This window comes from Oryza brachyantha, chromosome 9, assembly GCF_000231095.2.
Source record: "Oryza brachyantha chromosome 9, ObraRS2, whole genome shotgun sequence".
NCBI lineage: Eukaryota > Viridiplantae > Streptophyta > Magnoliopsida > Poales > Poaceae > Oryza > Oryza brachyantha.
Genome location: NC_023171.2, coordinates 7,610,676 through 7,628,057, shown reverse-complemented (window position 1 = coordinate 7,628,057; position 17,382 = coordinate 7,610,676). Strand labels below are relative to the sequence as shown.

Here is a 17,382-nt window from a genome sequence, read left to right as displayed (position 1 = left end):
CACAAGACACGACTCCACTACACTTGAACGTGTGCCGACATGTCACTATGACATACCGGATAGGAGATCGTGATAGGACCCGTCACATAATCCTCCCTATTTAATCACACCGTACTTTAGGTTTCACTCCCTCGTTTACACCAAGTCGAACAGTCCTTTCTTGTGCCTTGGTGAATCCAGAAGCAGTATAGGCCACCGTTACACCACGACTCTCATCCATACTCCATCACACCCACCCTTGCCTTGGTACGTCAAATAGTTTGAAGTCATGCTTTAAATCCCAACCTACCCATTTCGACAGGTGGTTAGCACTAGATTACTTTCAGGGTTTTCCGTGAACCGGTCCTTAATTGTCATGGGTGCAACTCTCAAAACCATGCACCCACGACCCACCATTATCAGTATTTTAGTTGGAATCCACCCTGACGGGTAATGGATCATTATTAGCTAAAATCAATCTAAAGTAGTGATTAAGGGTTCTCATGTGCTACTTGTTCTAAGCAGGGCTAAGGATAGCCTAGACCTAAAACTACTTTAATTACCCCAGGTAAAACAATAGTAATGAAAGGATAACCAACGACATAATATAATAGGTTGAACCCAGAAAATAACATAATGTAAGTAAATAATGCATGTTTGAATTAAATAAGCGAGAATTTGACAATAAATAGGATCAATATGGTCAACAGGAGTGCTACTTGCCTTGCTCAGCTTCGGGAGGGATTTCCGCGACGATCTTGAAGTAAACGGGAGCTTCGGCGGGGTCTGAATCTAAGCAACAAAGCATAAAAATAAATAAACAGGCATAAACTCTACTAAAATAGTAAAAGAAACTATTTTAATGGATTCTTGGCATTTTTCTTGATTTAATGAAATTTGAACGGACTAAAACGGAGACTAGATGAATTAGTTATGAATTTTAGAAGTTTTATGGGTTTTTAAACTAAACAAGAAAAACCTTAATTTGATTTATTGCGGAATTATTGAGGCTTTCTGACGCCAGCCAAGGAGGAGACCGGCGCCGACAGGTGGTCCCCACCTATCGGTGGAAGGGGAGGGGAGTCGGGGGATTGACCCGTGGGCCAGGGAGGAGGGAGAGAGGGAGAGGGGTGATGGGGTGGCTGGCCAGTGGGCCCGGCTGGCCAGTGAGAGGGAAACAGAGAGGGGGAGGGAGAGCGCGGCCGGCGGCGGTCCTTTCGGGCAGCGCGGCGGTGGTGCCACGACGACGACGACGACATGGCGACGATGGCACGGGAATCGGTGCCACAAGGACGTAGCCGAGAGGGAGAACAACGGCGGACCGACGCGACGGCGATGGCGCGCGGCGAGCGTGAGCGCGCAGGCGCCGATGAGGACGGCTGGGCGGCGGCGGCGGAGGGCGGTGGCAACGACGAGCGGCGCACACGGCCGGCGATGGCGCACGGGTCGGCGGCGAACGACCGAGAGGGAAAAAGAGAGGGGAGGCGCTCACCAGCGGCGTGGAGGCGTCGGTGATGTCGGCGAGGCGGCGGGACGCACGGCGACGGGATCCGGCGGCGACGGTGGATTTGGGCGCGGGGTTCGGGCGACGGTGTTTGGCGGCGACGGGAAAAACGGCGGTGGGGTTTAAATAGAGGGGTGGGGTTACCGGCATTTGGAAAGAGGCACTGGGATGGAAGGTGGCCAATTTTTGGATGGCAGCGGCGCAAAATCTGGCGAACGGCGGCATCAGCGTCGGCAGCCGAGCCGGACTTGGGGAGGGAGGCGACTTGACCGGTGGGCCCCGCCTGCCAGTGGCGTGCGGGCGGAGGGGGAGGCCGGCGGACTTCGGCTTGATGCGGGCGAGCGGTTGGGGCGGTGGCCTAGCGGAGGGGGAGGCGGGCGCGCGCGAGGGGAGGAGGAGCTGGGCCGCGGCCGCGGCTGGGCTGGCCCGAAGGGAGAAAGGAGGGGGGAGGAAAAAGAAAAAGAGAGAGAAAGCCTCATCTTGCAAATTTTTAATTTAAATTTTTGAGCAAATTTTGTAATTCTGAATTTCAACTTTACCTCCAGTTAACGATTTCGCGGACCTCAATTTGTTAAATTAAATTAATTCTTTAGAGGGGTATTTCTCCAGAGCTTTAGTTATGCCAATTATTAATTAACAACTTTCTTTATTGAATTTTGGGTTGTGTTAGAAACTTGGGTGTAACAGATTGTGTCCCCAGTAGATTGGCCTAGTTGCATCCAGAACCATTGGTGAGTTCCATAGGTGGTGGCGGTCGAATCGCCTACCCCTAGCCAATCAAACCATTGGTGAGTTCCATATTTTTATTTTTTTAAAAATGTATTATTGAGAAATTGTAAAATATATTTTTTGAAAAAAAAAAGGTGATGCCACCGGGCCGGATGTTCCCCACCACCACCGGTGATGGCTAATGTCTTGATCCCTGATCAGGACTCCATCCCATAAGTACAATAGAGGAAAAATTTAAGCATTTCATACTACTACAAATAGCAACTCTCCAAATGTTCGTTTTAGGTTTTGTCTAATAAATTTATCATTGAAAAGAGATGATTTGTAACTATTTGACACTTTTGTGTACGCAACATGATACATACACATGCCAACATGGCACCTTTGTAGGGCCCACCTATCAGGTCATGTTCCTCCTCTATCCAAGAGAGCACCATTCCGCTGCTCTTTGTCCTTGCTACATTGCCACCGGCTGATGTTGACGGTAGGATTAGCAGACAAGATCGGTCCACAACATTGTTACATCTACAAACTCCTACGGTGGCCCACCTAACTCTACAGCGTGCCATCCAGCCGAATGTTGTGGCACACCTAGGCACCTGCACAATGTGTAGATAGTGTTAGAGTCGCTAATGATTGATAAGAACTCCTCATTCTGATCAACATCGAATGCACAATCATTATCAAATCTATCGTCGTTACAGATGCAGCCCGACTGCATGAGGAGCGCACGTCAGATTAGGAGTGAAAATGGGTCGGGTTTGGTCGGATTTCACCTTTCTCATATCCTAACCCACATTTTGTAATTGGGTTCGGATCTAATACGGATATTATCGAATACGGATATAATCATGGATAATACCGGATACAAATACGATACAAATACGTACCACAACAGATACGAACACTTACGGGTACGAATATTTATGCGGATATCACATAAGCACCGTATTAATGCCACATAGGACAAATATGAAGTCAAATAGACCATGTAGGCGCTACATCGGCCAAAACAAGGCTTGATACTGCTTTGGGTCTATATTTACATTAGTATTAGAAGATAAGAGATATACTGCTTTGGGGCTTTTGCCAACAAAATTTATCCTAGGAAACAACACTTGATTTTCTCCTGGTGTTGTCAGATCTTTTCTTTGTGATCGCACAGCACAGCAGCCAAGGGCAAATCTAACAAATGTTTTGTATGCTTGACGACGCTAGGCACAACTGCTGCTTGCTTGCCACGCAGCCACGCGTGCGTGATGCCGTCACACGCCCACGCCGCTACTCGCTCTGCAGCACTGCCACTAGCTGGTCGAAACAATGGTGACGACGCTGGTATTATCCGGATATTAATCCGGGTATTATCCGGACAGTATATGTAATATATGCCGGATAATCCGTATCCGTCGGCTACCATCTCCTGAACCTGATCTCATATCCGCCAAAAAATACCCGGATTTGTATCCGGATCCGCGTAAAATATCGGGTACCCGAATATCTGACCCGAATTTATCCCAAATTAATATGGGCGGGCGGGCGGGGAATATCCGATCCGTTTTCAACCCTACGTCAGATAGTCGAGAGGCCACACCACCTCTCCAGTCTCCCCATATAGGATCACTTCAGGCATACTAGTGACCTATTGCCAAAGAAGCTACTAGCGACAAATGGGTTCATTTGCAATGTGTGTAACAAGGGGTTCTAGTGGGCACAACTTCTGCAATTGCATTAGCGTGGACACAACTTGTCGTGGGAGCGGGAGCAGAAGAACCTGGTGCATGCACCGTGCTACCGAGTGTACCTCTGCCCGGAGCCGACATGCGTGCACCGCAACTGCACGTGGGCCCCAGGTCAAACCGATTTGGCCTTGTCTTTAATCAGACCTAGGGTCATTATAATCCATACATTTATACGGAACCCCAAACACTAATACAATTGACTTTGAGGCATAAAGAGTGGTGTGGAAGTTGTTTGCACCAACTAGTAATGACATATTTTTGAACAGATAAATAGCGATGATATTTTTCTGAACCAGCGAATTTTTAATGGCTTGGATCTTGGAAATCCTAAGTTTCTTTTGTTCCCCTTGTCATCTGCAGTCTGGGGGAATCTGATGTTGCTCCTCACCTAAGAGCTGAGAGGAAGCATAAGCAGCAGCACCAAAGTACATAGCTGAACTGCAGAGGGGAGGAGGGTGAAGGTTGTTGAACTGTGCCAAGATTGCCCTTACAACTCATATTTACTCTTGAAGAAAGGTGAGTAGTGGGCTGTGTGGTTCTGTATTGCGTCTCCCATTTGGTACTCACTTCTTCGTTCATTTCTCTGTTTTTCATTCCAAAAAGTTCAGCTAACAGATTGTATTTGGTAGAAGCGTTCATGGTCGGTCCTTAGGCCCTGTTACGAAACTAGGCTCTTATATCATGCTATATAATAATAATAATATATATATATATACTTGATTTATATTTATATATAAATTATTATTGTAAATTTTAAATTATATTTAGCAAAAATATTTATAATACGTGTTATCTTAAAAAAATTAGGGGCGAAGGGCCCCTACCATTTGGGCTCGGCCCTGGAAGTGTTCAACCTCCCTCGAGACTCATAATAATTAATAGATTCTTCTCTCATGCATTCTGCTGTAGGATTATAGAACTAATCTCAATCATTGATTAAAAACAATATTTTGGTACTTTATTAATTAGTGGATCAGTAGTATTATGTAATTTTATTTTTTGGCATGAAAGATCAAAATAAAAAGGACGGTATTACCCTTTAAATTTCTACTACACCTAATATTATTGATAGTATAATTTAATCATAATTGTCTGATAAAATAAGATCAACGGTGTCGTTTAAATTTTACTGCAGAGAAGAGGAGCCGGAGACTGACCCTAATTTATTTATATAATGGCTAAAAGGTCACATCAAATACAAAGTCCTTGCCGCGTAAACCAAGTAATTAAGACTAGGAAACTTATCTCTAATCACTGTTACATCAGAACTCATGATAAGATAACTCTATCCGTACGTTGGTATACACGGCATATACAGTTGATCGAGTCTAATTAGGGTTATTTGTTTCTACTGACTAAAGTTTAGTCTCTAGTCATATTGGATGTTTAAACATTTATTATGAATAGCAAACGTAGATTATTTATAAAACTCATCTATAATATTGGACTAATTTACAAGACGAATCTAATGAGCTTAATTAATCCATGATTAGCTTATATGATGCTACCGTAAACATTTGCTAATTATGGATTAATTAGACTTAAAAAATTTATATATTAGATTAGCTCTCATTTACGAAATTAGATTTTTAATTAGTTTATGTTTACTTCAAATGAGTTTGGACAGATCCGATATGACCTGTTGTGGCCGCACCAACCAAAAGCATGTGCGATTAGTTCAGCTGTTGTTTTCGTGTCCACTGACAAAACGGAGCTTAAGTGGATGTGATAAACACATGGAGAGTGAAGGAGATATTCCTAGCAGCTGCGGGAACGAAAGGTTTCGGAAGATGGCAACTTTGGTGGATTCGGCGGCGAAGGAGAGGGAGCGGGAGAATGACAAGTGCCTGGACCCGCAGCTGTGGCACGCCTGCGCCGGTGACATGGTCCAGATGCCGCCGGTGAACTCCAAGGTTTACTACTTCCCGCAGGGCCACGAGGAGCATGCGCATGCGCAGGGACAGGGCCCCGTCGAGTTCCCCGCCGGGCGTGTCCCGGCGCTCGTCCTCTGCCGCGTCGCCGGCGTCAGGTTCATGGCCGAGCCGGACACCGACGAGGTTTTCGCCAAGATCCGCCTCGTCCCCGTCCGGGCAAACGAGCAGGGGTACCCCGCCGACGCCGACGCCGACGACGGCATTGACGCCGCCGCGCAGGAGGAGAAGCCCGCGTCGTTCGCCAAGATGCTCACGCAGTCCGACGCCATCTCCGGCGGGATGTTCTCCCACTTCTCCGTGTCGCGCTACTGCTCCAAGACCATCTTCCGGCGACTCGACTGCTCCACCGATCCCCCGTCCCAGACCATCCTCGCCAAGGACGTCCACGGCGTGGTCTGGAAGTTCCGCCACATCTACCACGACATGCCGCTGTGCCACCGCCTCACCACGGGGTGGAGCACCTTCGTCAAGCAGAAGAAGCTCGTGGCCGGCGACTCCGTCGTGTTCATGCGCACCAAGAATGGGGATCTCCGCGTCGGCATCCGGCGCGGCAAGAAAGGGGGCGTCGGTGGCCCGAAGCTGCTGCCGCCGCCGCTGCTACCGGAAATCGCAAATTACGGCGGATTCCCCATGTTCCTGAGAAGCGACGACGACAGCAACAAGATGGCGGCGGCGGCGGCCAGCGGGAAGGTGAGAGCTCGGGTGCGGCCGGAGGAGGTCGTCGAAGCGGCCAATCTTGCCGTGAGCGGGCAACCCTTCGAGGTCGTTTACTACCCAAGGGCGAGCACGCCGGAGTTCTGCGTGAAGGCCGGGCCGGTCATTGCGGCGATGCGGACGCAGTGGCTCGCCGGCATGAGGTTCAAGATGGCATTTGAGTCGGAGGACTCATCGAGGATCAGCTGGTTCATGGGGACTGTATCGGCCGTGCAGGCAGCTGACCCCGTTAGATGGCCTAATTCACCATGGAGAATACTTAAGGTACATCCAATGAAAACCTCGTATTCTCGCTTATTTTTTACATTGATTTTTAGATCGTTAAGAAATGTATATAAATTTTTTATTCATAAATTATTTTCCGTTTTTAAATATACCGTTTGACTTTTTTTTTCATAAAACACCAAACAATTGCCCTGAATTCACTCAAAATGCACTGTCCTATGAAAGGGCTAGTGCAAGTGCAACACAATGTTGCAGTTGCATTATTGGTGTTTCGAGCATCCCCAACAGCTCATCTAAATTTGGTCTTCCGTATGTTAGTTTGGATGATCATCTAAAACAGTTTTATCATCTATATATTTGTGTGTTCTAATAGATCATTCATATTAGAGCATCTATATTCTAGACTATTATATTTTATTGATGCATGTATCTATCATCCATTTGTTTTATGTTTTATCGTGGTCAAAGTGGGGACAGTTAAGTTTTAGATAATGGATAGAGAACATCTATATTCTGGTGAAGCACTATTTTTACACTCTATCCTCTATTTTTAGAATACGATGGAATAAAAGAGTTGTTGGGATACTCTTGAGATTCTGTCCATGATTTGTTGCTCGCATGATAGCTTGGAGACGAATTTTGCAGGTGTCTTGGGACGAACCGTACTTGTTATGGAATGTGAAGAGAGTGAGCCCATGGTCGGTTGAGCTTGTGTTAAATAAGCCAGCCATCCACCTTGCTCCTTTCTCACCGTCTATGAAGAGGCCTCGTGAACCATTGTACCTCGATCTTTCCACCATCGACGACCAGTTTCCGACGCCGATGTTCGGTGGAAATCCAATCGCCCGTGGGATTGGCACTCCTACAGGTGAACAGGGAGCTAAGCATGCTCAATTTGGTATGTGTATACCAGATATCCACCTTAACATGCAGTCGAGTCTGTCGACTCACAGGTACGCATTGTATTGTTTTTATGGACTTACAAAATTATCTATTAGCTGACTCTATCGATCACCACACAAATAAATACGATGGTATGATAAGAGAGAGGAGAGGAAAAAGAAGAGATTTACTCCTATCCTTCCTTTTGTACTGTGAGGTACTAGTACCGTGAGGTACTAATATCCCACTCGTGCTATCCATCACATGACCAAGCTGATATCTCGAGGTGCCATGCAATCGTGACCGTTCGTCTATCACCACCAACAGTCGAGATTCAAGTATCACTTTGATCGTGAGGTGGATAGCATCGGTGAGGATTTTAGTACCTCACGATACTGGTACCTCGCGATACAAAAGTAAGGATGAAAGTAAAGCTCGAAAAAGAAACATGGTTGCTACACATAACAACTTCTCAGAGTTGATCTTTAGCAATTATAGAAGGAATATGGTTACATGTGGGTAGATAAAAAGGAAGTAAGAATAATGAAAACATATTTTAGTGTATTGATTAAGATATTTACATCACATTCCCTTTGTAGATACTCTCATCTTTATATGGTATATATTGATTAAGACATCATATCAAACTCAACATGCTCTAAGGCAAGCTCCGAGATGGCTTAACAGCCGAGCAACAAACCGTTATTTGGACAAACTTATAATTAGTGCGCAGAAAGTTTTTAAGAGAATCACATCATTTAATTGTTTGAAAAGCTTTTTCACGGTAAAAACAGTGGTTAAAAAATGGTAATGTAGAGTCAGATGTGGTATCTATAAAACCAGTGGTATGCTCTCTAAATTAATACACCAAATAACTTCTTTTTATCTTTCTTTTCTTTTTATCCATCCCATGGGATAAAATTTCATTCAATAAATACTTATGTCAACTCTTACTGTTGTCGATGTGGCAACAACCTTTCTCTTTCCTTCTCACTCTCCTTTATATCATCATATTTACTTGAATAGTGATAAAGAGAGTCAGCTAATAAATATCTTTATATATTCTTAAGGCCTTTTGTCTTTCACCGCAGGGAGTGGAGGCCGGATAATACGGAGCTTACCGGGGAAGGCACATCAGGGCCAGCATGGAACAGCATTGTGCAGACCAAAACATATCAATATTTGCCCAACGTCGAACAGTGGATGCAGGATAAACCGGTGATGCTCCAGAGAGCCCTCTCTCGCATGCACGATCTCGTTAATGTCGCGGAGTTGTGGGTTCACAAGGATGCCGTTGCTAGGCTCCTCCAGGAAGCCAAGGATGAAGTGTACAGTGCTGAAAACCTCTTGGACGAGCTCGACTACTATGAGCTCCAGTCAAAAGTTAACCAAAATACAAATCCATTTCGATTCCCATTGCATTTTGAAATCTTAATGGACTGGATCCATACAAATATTGATCATCTAATAGGCCAAATGGGGAACCTGGGATTGCAAGACATGAGACACATGTCTATGGATAAATCATTGCATCAAAAAGTGGATCTTTTTCATGAGGAAACAATTGTGGGGCGTGGAAAGGATTTGATGGAGTTGTTGATCCGCGTGCTTGATTTCCAGGGGAGAAGTTCCACCAGTGACCGGGAGCAAGCCAGTTGTACTTCTGTACTTGATCTCGATCAAACAAGATCAGAGAATGTATGTGTTTTGCCAATTGTAGGAAGTGGTGGTGTTGGGAAGACTACTTTGGTCCATCAGATTTTCAATGAAAAGAGAATCCAGGATCATTTTGACCAGCAAATCTGGTTGTGTGTTTCAGATGGCTTCGATGAGAAGAAGTTGATTACGAGGCTACTATGCTCCCTCGCTGATAATGAACTGAAATCTGATGATTTAAGTTGTCTCCAGAGATTTCTAACTAATGGTATCATTCACCACTCAAAGAGATTCTTGCTTGTACTTGATGATATGCAGGAGGATGTATGCAAAGAAGAATTCAACGGATGGAAGGGTTTTCTGGCCCCATTAGAATGTGCGAGGCCAGGAAGTACAATTTTGGTGACAACAAGGTCTTTGAAGGTTGCAGAGCATCTTGGTACAAAGAAGCACTTTGTCTTGGATGGCTTGCCTGAGGAATCACTTTGGGAGTTATTTAGGATGCATGCATTCGGTTCTGATTATACAAACCGCAATCAGGAGTTGGAGGGTATTGGCAGAAGCATTGTTGCAAGATTAAATGGTTCTTCTCTTGGTGCCAAGATTCTAGGACGACTATTAAGCTTGAAACTTGATGGCATATATTGGAAGAGCATCTTGGAAAGTGAGCTGTGGGATCTGCCTCATCAGGAGGTGATCAGTAGCAACCCAGCCCTTCTGTTGAGTTACCAATATATGCCCTCCCCTCTGAGGCATTGCTTTTCCTTTTGTTCTCTGTACCCTAAAGGATACAGTTTGGAGGCAGAACTCCTAGTGAATTGCTGGGTGGCAGTGGGCTTAGTGGCACCTTATGGGGATATGCTTGCAGCAGATATTGGCCACTTGTACTTCCAGCAGCTTGTGGACAGATCTTTTTTACAGAGGGTAACATCTTCCAAATATGTCATGCATGGTTTGCTCTACGATATGGCACATCAAATTTCGTCGAGCGAATGCTTTGTGATAAAAGGCAGTGGTGACTTGTCGAGAATTCCGCCCAAAGTTCGTCATGTGTCAATACTCAACTACAGTGGTCTCAGTAGCAGTGATCTAGAAAGCTTGCAAAATTACAGTACATTGCGGTCAGTTGTGTGCATTGGCATCAACTCTGATGCCCTTACTGCTTCTGTACTTGAAACATGGTTCAATCATCTCACTAACATCCGGATGCTGAAATTCATCTCATGCCAGCCGAAAGAGATACCTGGGAATGTTGGCAACCTGATATGTCTTCGCTATCTCGACATTTCCTCCTGCGAATTGGAGGTACTTCCTGATTCTTTTTGGCGTCTTCATAAGCTGGAAATCCTAGATGCTCAGAACTGCAGGTTTGATTGTGTCCCCAAAGAAATTGTCAAACTGGTGAATCTGAGGAAGGTTAGACTGAAGGGTGGTCTTATCGACCAGCTAGGATGTGTACCGGGAGTAGGCAAACTCATCTTTCTTCAAGAGATGCCTTACTATGCTGTTGACGACACACCCGGAAGGAGAATTGAAGAGCTGGAGAACATGAACCATCTCCGAGGAGCACTGGAGATCAGTGGCCTTCACCATGTGACAGGCAAGGAGCAAGCTGCTGGGGCTAGCCTAGACAAGAAAATCCATCTTGATACACTGACCCTTTCATGGCATGACTCGATCAGGCCTGACAAGCACAACAGCAACCTGGAGATGGAGGTGCTGGAGAGCCTACGCCCTAGCCCCAGCATCAAGAATCTGGAAATGAGGTTTTACATGGGCTCTGGGTTTAATCCAAGCTGGTTTTACATGGGCTCTGAGTTTCATCCAATCTGGTTTCTGTACGGTAAAGAAGATGAGCCAATCAGTGGCAGGTTGGAATCGCTCTCGATCAGCTCCTGCCCTAACATCGTGAGCCTGTTCGTCACCGAAACAAGCAGCAGCAGCAGCAATGGCAGCTCACCGGTGTTCAGGTCACTGACCAAGCTGTGCATCACCTGGTGCAGAAAGCTGAGGAGCCTCGACAATCTGCTGGATCCATTGCTTCTACCGAAAATCAGGGTGATACAGATCTCCAACTGCGAGGAGTTGGCGTCGCTGCCAACCGACCAGCTCGGCGAATTCGCTCACCTGGAGGATCTGGAGGTGTCCCACTGCTGGAGCCTCGGCTGGGAGCGGGGCCTGACCCTGCCCAGCTCCCTGAAATCGCTCAAGCTGGAAGCTTGCGGGGAGCCCATGGATCCCGCGCTCAGCCGCGGCCTGCGTGGGCTCCCGGCGATCACCACCTTGGAGCTGCAATTCTGCTCCGGGCTGGAGTCCATCGGCGCGGAGGTCTGGAGCGGCCTGACGTCTCTCCGGAGGCTGAAGATCTTCTGCTGCCAGGAGCTGAGCTCCATCGGAGGAGCGGAATCCATTGCGAGGGTGGAGGAGGTTGACATCAGGCACTGCCCGAAGCTGACGGAGCTGGAGCAGCCGTTTCAGAGAGGCTAGCTAGCTGCTGCTGCTGCTGCTGCTACGCACGACACAACCATGTCTGAAATATTTCGATTGATTTGGAGGAATTCTCCAACTGACTGACAGCCATGTCTGCAATGTTACCGACGGACAGTGTATTTAGATTGTGTATATATGTATGTGTGATTCTGTTATTAACAGTAGTGTGTATTTTCTGTACGTTTGCTCTGTAATTGACGAGTAGTATCTATCTTCGGAGAGGCTAGCTGCTGCTACGACAACCATGTTTGTGTTTCTTTCAAGCTAAAGATGAATAATTATATGATTTTTATGATGGGTATTTAATGGTGTAAATGATAAAATTAGCTAATATAAAGTTAAAAATATATTTTAAAAAGTTAAGATGGTGAACTTTTATATATATAATATTTTTTAAAAAATGTATCGTTTAGTAGTTCGAGAATCGTGTGTACAAATGCTGAACAAAAAGCTAAGAATAAACAGGGAGAATGAACATAGCCCATGTCTGCAATATTTCGATCGATTTAGAGGAATTCTCAACTGACAGGCAGCCATGGCTGCAATGTACCGGCTACCGATGGACAGTGTATTTAGATTGTGTATATCAGTATATGTATGTGTGCTGTCATTAACATGTGTGTGTATTTTCTGTTGTTTTGGAGGGAAGAGCACGTATGTTCTGTCATTCACGAGTAGTATGTATTTTCTGTATTGAGACCATTTGTACCAATTAACAGGAGTTGACTATTTGTAGCAATCAGGCGATGCTGTAATAAATCGGAATGTTCACCCGCTCATGTAGCAGAATCAGTTTTCTGATTGACGCCAATTCTGGTAACTTCTAGTAAATTGCTGAAGTACAAGTCTCTTTACTGAGCTGTATGCAAACGCCAGAATGAAATCGGATGTTAGCAAGAAGCAGCAGGCAGCAGCACCACTGTCCATGCCAACATCAACGGTTCAAGATGCAAGGGATGGCTAACCAACATTCAACTGGACCATCATCACCTCAACCAACAGCCAATTAAGTACAAGGGGTTGAATCATTTGAGATTCATGGGCAGCGAGATCGTTCCTCTGTTTCCGCAGGACTACTACAACAGGGGGAGTGTTTCTATTTGTTTGGCAGCTCGCAACCCACATTGGTATCTAGCTCCCGCGCGAGGAAATGGAAGCAGGAACGCGGGTAACACAAAATGTTTCACCCCTACCGCCTTTGTACGGGCTTGTACAGTACAACAGTCACAAACTTTGCCCTGAACCGATGGGTAATCCCCAGAGCAACGACGGATCTTGAGTTCTCTTTCTCTATGTAGAGGTGGTTTAGTACCACGTTTTGAGGTGGAGGGAGGCTGCTTGAGTCGTCTTGGCTTGGCGGGAAGCTCAGTAATGTATGCTGCAGATGAGGAGGAACCAACGGGGGTTCTCGAGCCTCATCCTCATTTCCAGGAACAGGGTTGTTGTAGCTTGAATCTGGTGATGTTGGAACTTCAAATCCAACAACATTGACCCCTTCCTGCATCATTGTCATCCATCATAATTATGAATGTAATCAAGACATGCTTTAACGAACATAGGAACACATTCGAATGTATCTTACATGGTCACCCCTGCCTTGCCGTTCCATAGCAATTAGCAAAGTATTCTATTGCCTATCCTGGATTGGAAAAAGAAATAGTCATCAGTAAAGAATCAGAATAGTCTGTGTACACTTGGGAAGTTGAAAATAAACTCAAGAGCATAAATAAATTGCATATAAAACTCATAAATTGTTTAAGAAACATAACACCAAAGTTTACATATTGTCTATATTTATTATTCGCTCCATGCAAAAGACAACTTGGAAGTTTGGCTGAATCAAATGGGTCAGAGATATGAATCAATAGCAATACCTTCAATATAGAAGAGTTTTACAGCATTTGGTGTCATAAAAAAGGAGAGAACAAAATTGAATTCAAAGTTTCAAAAGGTTGAATATTTTCTCAATGGCCAGCTTCAACCCAATGCTCCATCAGAAAAATATTTCGCTAGCTAAATTTTGTGTTCAGATACACATAATCAAACAAGTAAATGTGTAATAAACAGTTGCAGATTAAACTGAACTAATACAGGTCAACAGAATGTGAAACAAGACAAAATATGAAAACCGGTTGTTGCTAAAAATAATACAATAACTGGAAGTAAAGACTTATCTCAAAGTAAAATTTATGTAAGAGAAGAGCAAAACATTACACAAATTACATCAGCACGCACAAGTATCTCAAACAAAAGAAAAAGAAATGAAATAACAAAAACTTAATGGATAAACAGAAGGCATACTAATCAGTACATCATCATAGTAAACCATAAGATGCCACTAATCCAAAATCCAGGATCCATGCTTAAGTATATAAACAAAGCTGACACAATCCACGATGCTTAAGTCGTGATTAATACATAGAAATTTATGTACATTGACTAACGAAAATTTCATATCTAGTGACTATAAAAAAAGACAGCGGCAGAATGTCATGACATGGTCCATGAGGTTTTGAATTAGTGGCAGGAGCAGCAGCAGCAGCAAGTTTAATAGTAAAGCCAACTTACTAGCTATGAGCTTATATAGAATCGACACATATAATAGTTTGGCTATAATTTTTATCTCCCATCTCTTTCTCTCACCTTTACATTTAATGCATTTTCCTTGGAGTATATGTATAGCTAGCTCTTGCATGAGAGCCAACCTCACTTCTTTTTCATTCCCTTTTTCCTCCACATCACCTTATAGCCAACTTATAGTCTACTATTATACTTGCTCTAAGAGCAAGTTCAATAGTATAGCCAACTACTAGCTCCAATTTATCTATAGTCAATCTATAGCTAATTCATACAATAGTTACCTACAAAACATCAATACATGGTCCACATGTCATACACATATTTTGTCTTGGAGCCCATATGCAGCTGGCTACAAATTAGTAGTCTACCTCTCCTTTCTCTCCCGTCTTATCTCTTAAAAATATGCTTACAGCTGGCTTATAGCCTACTATTGTACCTACTCTAAGGAATACTCCGTATGTTGTTTAGTTGCATCCAAGTATATCTGATAGGAACATTTCGACATTTCTTTAACTTTCCATTGTTAGAGGCCTTATAAGAGGAATTATTTCATCTACATGGTAGGCAATCAAGAATAAAGAAAGTTTTCTTGTAAATTGGTCCAGTTCCAATCTAGGTAGGAGACAAGTGATATGGGACACACATTTATATGGGAAACAAGATTTAATTCACTCACTCAACCTCATATGCTGATCCCCAACATGTTCACTTTGATCTAGTTTGGTTCTTCTAGATTTGCTATAAGTTTATTAAATGCATCCTTCTCTTTCTTAATTTTTTTGGGTACGACATGAATGTAATTCCATCCAGACCATCCATGCCTGTAAATGGTAGCTGCATAGACCTCTTGTATAAAAATGGGCCGATATGGAAGGGGCTTAGCATGCTCTGAATCTTGAGGTAATTCCCATAGTTTTGGAGAGAAGTGATGAAATAGAGGTTAGACCTTTGGGTGAACTTAGGAACATCTTTTTCCAAGTCTAAGAGTAAGCGTGGGAAGACGACAGAACATAGGAAAGTGCCATTTTGTTTGCGGAATATGGATAATAGTGTAAGGAAAAGTGTTATTTAGTTTGTGGATTATGGGTATAGGTTTTGGCGGGATCAGAGCATGGAATTCATTTATTACGAGTTGATAGGTAGGGTTGGATCCTTTAATTGGCGTATGTGAGCATACCGACAAATACATATGGGCTTAGTTGTGACCGACAGTTATAGTTAGGAAAATGGACCTTAACTTGTACATTTATTTGACTTTAGGCAAATATTCTTTATATGACAGAACACAAATAAGTTAATAATTCAAGTACTTCACGCAGCAAACTATAAATTCCAAGCATAAAAATAGCACCAAAATAGTCTTCCTTCCATGTAAAGTGTAGCATTTAAAAATTGGTACAGATCTAAGACAAGCTAATTCAGTTTGCAGAATCATATAACTCTTTAAGCATTTCACATCAAAGTGAAGTACACGCAAATCTGTACAGAAGAAAACAACCCATGTCCATCTCAGTAACTATGATTCGAGCAGCTACATTTCCCAGCTACCCAGATTGATCATGAAGCCACAAATAATTTGGGGCCTAGTTTGCTACTCACCTTAGGACGGAGAGATCGACGAAGCAAACCACGCTAAGTATCCGAAAGACTGCTTCCTTAGCCACCTGCGACCAAAACTAAATCAACGGCAGAGCAAGTGAGCTTATTCGCACATAGAGGCACCAGTGCAAAATTAGAGAGCGGGGAGGGGGAGAGGGGGCAAGGGCAGGAGGCGCGGCATGGGCGGCCTATAGGGGGTACTTCCGGTCGATGCGCCGAGAGCTAGTGGCAGCAACTGCGGCGGCGGCGACGGCGGCGGTGACCTTAGGGTAGAGCGGGCGGGCGACTAGGGTTTGCGTGCGGCAGTCTAGCACGACGGGAAGCGGCGGCGAGCCAAGGGGAGGGGGGCACGAAGAGGAGGAGAGCACAACGGCGGCCGGGGGCGGAAGAGGCCGGCGGCGATCTAGGGTTAGCTAGCTGGCGTGGCGTGGCGTGCAGCGGAGGGAGGGGGCGGACGCTGGGAGCGGGAGGAGGGATGGGAAGCAGAAGGATTGGGAGGGAGGATGGGCGGCGGCCGGCGGCGGGGGATGGGGATGGGCGGCGGGGCGCTCACCTGGTGCGCGGGGGCCGTCGATGGTGGCGAGGAGGAGGCGAATGGGGGAGGAGCGTGGCTCCGGTTCCATCCGAGTTACCGCGGTGTATTACAAAGACTGGTATTTAGCGGTTCTCCGGAGGCTAGCTGACACTGTACCAGCTCAGGTGAGGTAAGCCGTAAATCTTGCCCAGTTGGCCTTGCTTGGGTTCGTGTGTGAGAGACTTCGAGACAACGACTAGGGATCGGGTCGAGTATTAGCGGAGCAAATTTATATCTGATCCGATATTAAATTTATTTTTATATGATGGGTTGGTAGAATAAATTCTTTGTTTGTGTATTCGTATCCGTCAGCACAGATGGACAGGTATGCTCGATTGGTTCCAAATGAGTTTTACATGAGTAATATTTCTAATTGAACAAAGAGCAATGTAATCAATAAATCGTAAAATTACCACGAATGGTTTAAAATAGCAATATAAATTATCACCAAGCTAGGATAATTCCATCAAAGTGAGATTTTAATGCAAATAAAAAATAAGTATGCGAGATAAGCCAAAATCAACATATATTTGAATATCGGTCAGGCAAGGGTTATTCACGGATAAAATATAAAACTTGGCTACAATATACTACATTTTTGAGTCATGGGGTAGACATGTCCATAGAGAAAAAAATTAAGCCTATACCCATACCCCATACCCATTAAGTCAAGTACCCCAAATACTCAAACCTGAGGACAAAATTGATATACCAACATCCGTCTATAATAAGGCTCGTAAGTATAAAGGACATGTTTGGTAGGGCTAGAACTCTAAA

At 44.6% G+C, this 17,382-nt stretch overlaps 1 protein-coding gene and 1 long non-coding RNA gene across 2 annotated transcripts; one reads left to right on the top strand and one right to left on the bottom strand.

Moving 5' to 3' along the window:
* Positions 1 to 5,687: 5,687 nt before the first annotated feature.
* LOC102722044 (putative disease resistance protein RGA3) lies at positions 5,688 to 12,153 on the top strand. The gene is made up of 3 exons (XM_006660510.3): positions 5,688 to 6,863; positions 7,470 to 7,777; positions 8,798 to 12,153. The coding sequence occupies exons 1-3, from the start codon at positions 5,688 to 5,690 to the stop codon at positions 11,847 to 11,849; spliced, it is 4,536 nt and encodes a 1,511-aa protein (XP_006660573.2). The 3' UTR covers positions 11,850 to 12,153.
* A 656-nt stretch (positions 12,154 to 12,809) lies between these two features.
* Positions 12,810 to 16,689, bottom strand: LOC102721764. Its single transcript, XR_001550961.2, has 4 exons — positions 16,585 to 16,689; positions 16,032 to 16,108; positions 13,435 to 13,491; positions 12,810 to 13,350 (listed from the first exon to the last, which is right to left on the bottom strand). It is a non-coding gene; the product is annotated as an uncharacterized LOC102721764 (long non-coding RNA).
* Positions 16,690 to 17,382: the final 693 nt, after the last annotated feature.

Excerpts from the sequence above, each read along its gene's own strand:
- LOC102722044 (XM_006660510.3), top strand. The coding sequence starts at position 5,688 with ATGGAGAGTGAAGGAGATATTCCTAGCAGCTGCGGGAACGAAAGGTTT. Across the intron at positions 6,864-7,469 it reads CACCATGGAGAATACTTAAG|GTGTCTTGGGACGAACCGTA; the intron begins GTACATCCAATG and ends CGAATTTTGCAG. Across the intron at positions 7,778-8,797 it reads TCGAGTCTGTCGACTCACAG|GGAGTGGAGGCCGGATAATA; the intron begins GTACGCATTGTA and ends CTTTCACCGCAG.